General features: G+C 41.1%; 1 protein-coding gene across 1 annotated transcript in view; it reads right to left on the reverse strand.

The window, feature by feature from the left end:
* xpc (xeroderma pigmentosum, complementation group C) overlaps positions 1 to 2805 on the reverse strand; it is a 22294-nt gene that overhangs the window by 18245 nt on the left and 1244 nt on the right. The window contains exons 2-5 of the mRNA XM_008297709.1: positions 1204 to 1509; positions 984 to 1080; positions 396 to 480; positions 134 to 291 (exon numbers count right to left, since the gene is read on the reverse strand). Coding sequence (XP_008295931.1) covers positions 134 to 291; positions 396 to 480; positions 984 to 1080; positions 1204 to 1509 — 646 coding nt within the window. The remainder of the gene's footprint in view (positions 1 to 133; positions 292 to 395; positions 481 to 983; positions 1081 to 1203; positions 1510 to 2805) is intronic.

A 2805-nucleotide genomic window follows, 5' to 3' on the forward strand; every position in this document is an offset into this window, starting at 1 on the left:
GATGGTTGTTACGAACGTTTCGGTTGCTCCAGGTCAAACAACTTTTCACTGTCTCTCGTGAGTATTTTCATTTTTTCTCCACTCTGACAATAACACAACTTCAGGCACCACGACACAGTCTACAAGCACTCACCATTTGAGCAGCAGAGAGAGGAAGCTCAGGTCGACGCGCTCCTTTTCCACGTTGCCATAGCGGGCCGGCAGCAGGGACAGAGTGATGGCCAGCAGGTCCGGCTCACTGCACAGTCTGTTGCGAAACATCCCACTGGCTATCAGGCACATGAGGTGGACCTGAGAGACCGATTAGAGGTTAGGAATGACCCCAAACCCAACTGCGATGACACATCAAATGAATAACTGAAAAGCACCACGCAGGAAGATGTGTCTGTTTTCACCTTGTGTGTGTCTATCCACACGTCCTTCTTGTATCGGTTCATCATCCGCCTCAGGTAATTCTCAAACTCTGCCTGCCTCTTCTGTCTGGAGAATCAGGAATAAATATTATTAGGAGACACAAAGAGCTGCGTGACAAATACATGTGTGTGCATATTTAGTTATATGTGCAGTTATCAACTTGATGAGTAAACAAAATTTGGCACATTATAAGACAGATGCTGTTGCATAAGAAACATATTTTAAAAAGGACTTCCTGCTCAATTTTAATGTTAATCAGCTGATGTGAAATTCACGTTTGGTGACTTTTACAGGACAGAACATGCAGTGTAGCATAACTGATTGTCCATTCAGTTTTCTGTACTGTACAGACAGATGAGATGGGTTTTGTTGGAACAAAAACAACATAATTAGAATATTTCCTCTTGAAAGCCTTCAGTTCTCTGTAAGTACACATGGCCAAACTGACAATAGAGCTGACTTGACTGGTCTTTACACGTGAATGTAAACTTTTGTTCACATCAGTAAATATCACTGCTAAACAATCTTACATGTGTTAATTCAGCACTTTCTAACACATATTCATTCACCTCTTTCTCACTTCTGGGGTCTCAATCTCTATTTCCACGGACTCAGATGGCAGGACGGGTTCTGGTGGTTCAACTGGACCCAGCGGTTCAGCCAACTCTGATCAACACAAACACACTAAGTTTTCACCTCGTTTCCCATCGTTCTCTCAACATGCTATAGCCTTTCTGAAAATTATGTTTTCCACAAAAATAAAAACCGTTTTACAGATCTCTCACTTGCCTTCCACTTCCTCCCAATCATCCTCATCTTCCTCACTGTCCTCCTCCACTTCTTCTTCTTTTGTTTTCTCCGCTTTCTTGGCACTCATTTTAAACTTTGGTGGCGGTGGTGAGGTCTCCATGTCAAAGTCCTCCTCACTGTCGACCTCCTCCTTCACTGGCGACTGGAAGTATTTACTGGTTTTGACGGCGGCGCTGGAGGTGGGTTTGGAAGACGAGGTTTTTCTTGCTGCTGGCTTTAAAGACGAACGCGGCTTGGGCTTGACCTTCCTCTCAAGTTTTTCCTCTTTCTCTTCAAAGTCACTATCTAGATGGACACACAGAAAGATGTTTGTTTTTTAAGCTGCTATGTTTGACTAATAATTGTGTGTGACTGTGTAGTTTGTGGCTTTCAAGCTTCTTCTTTTTACTGACAGTTTGTTCAAATCCTTGTAATTTACAGCTGCTGTATTTCCCATCAATGAACCTCAACCAAATTAATGCAATAGAAGTATAATCACGATCAACAAACAAGATAACAACTATCTTTGCCTTTCTTTGTCAGTATGACAGCACTGCATTTACACTGTGAGCCAGTTTTTGAGAGAAAAAAATGTTCAAAACAGATAAAAGAGCTTCCAGAGAGGGAAAAAGATTCCTTTCTGGTTGGTCTGTTCATGTGAATTATATCCACAGTTTAGGCATCACTTGTGGCAAAACGTGAAAGGAATAAAAAGACATAAAACAAAGTCTACAGCTCATATAACAGATACACAAGAAAGAGCACAACTGAGATAATACTGCTTCTATAAAGCACTGAAGTGTGCAAACTTGCATTTTAAAACTGTGACAAGAGCAGAGATAAAATAAAAAAAATATCTCAATAAATAAAAATACATGGCGTAAGGCAAACACACCAGCATGTTACTAACGGCGGAGAACGATGCAACTTTTGTTAATAAAAGAACAACATTTACAGAAACACCAGCATTTTGTATGTTTTTCAGAAAGTGGAGCACAGATGCGTATCAGGGCCTGCAGATCCACACCAGTAACCATGCACGTCATCCTTGCACCTGCACACCGGATGTTCATGCAGCATCTTTAAACAACATTAACAAGTTTTGCATTTCTAACCACTGAGGACAGATAAAAACAAACACCAGAAAGTATTAGGTTGGAGTAAGACTGGTGCGTTCTCCCCAAACGAACAAAAACAGCGCTGGAATCCTGTCGTATTGATTTCACATGTATGTCACGTTATCATTTCACTAAATGTTATTTACGTGTTAGGAGTTTTATCGAATGGATTTAAGCACGAGTTTTTCCATTTACTGATGTTACAGTCATCTGAAATGTTGGAGCTTCAATATAACTTCTGCCTGTGCTGGCAACCTGCTATGTTCTAGCATGGTGCATTTAGCAACTGTTAAATTGTAAATCTAGCCTGGGAGAAATGACGCAAAGAGGTTTGATTGGCCAGAAATGTGCAGATGATGACAAGTTGAGCAGAAAACAGACCTCAGTCGAACACAAACGTGAGCGTGAGGTTTAATATTTTCCTTCTCGTGGATTAATCGTAGCAACTGGACTCGCTTGAGTTCCTTGAAGACGTTTCACCTCT

The sequence above is a fragment of the Stegastes partitus genome, unplaced genomic scaffold, assembly GCF_000690725.1.
Source record: "Stegastes partitus isolate 25-593 unplaced genomic scaffold, Stegastes_partitus-1.0.2 Scaffold1240, whole genome shotgun sequence".
NCBI lineage: Eukaryota > Metazoa > Chordata > Actinopteri > Pomacentridae > Stegastes > Stegastes partitus.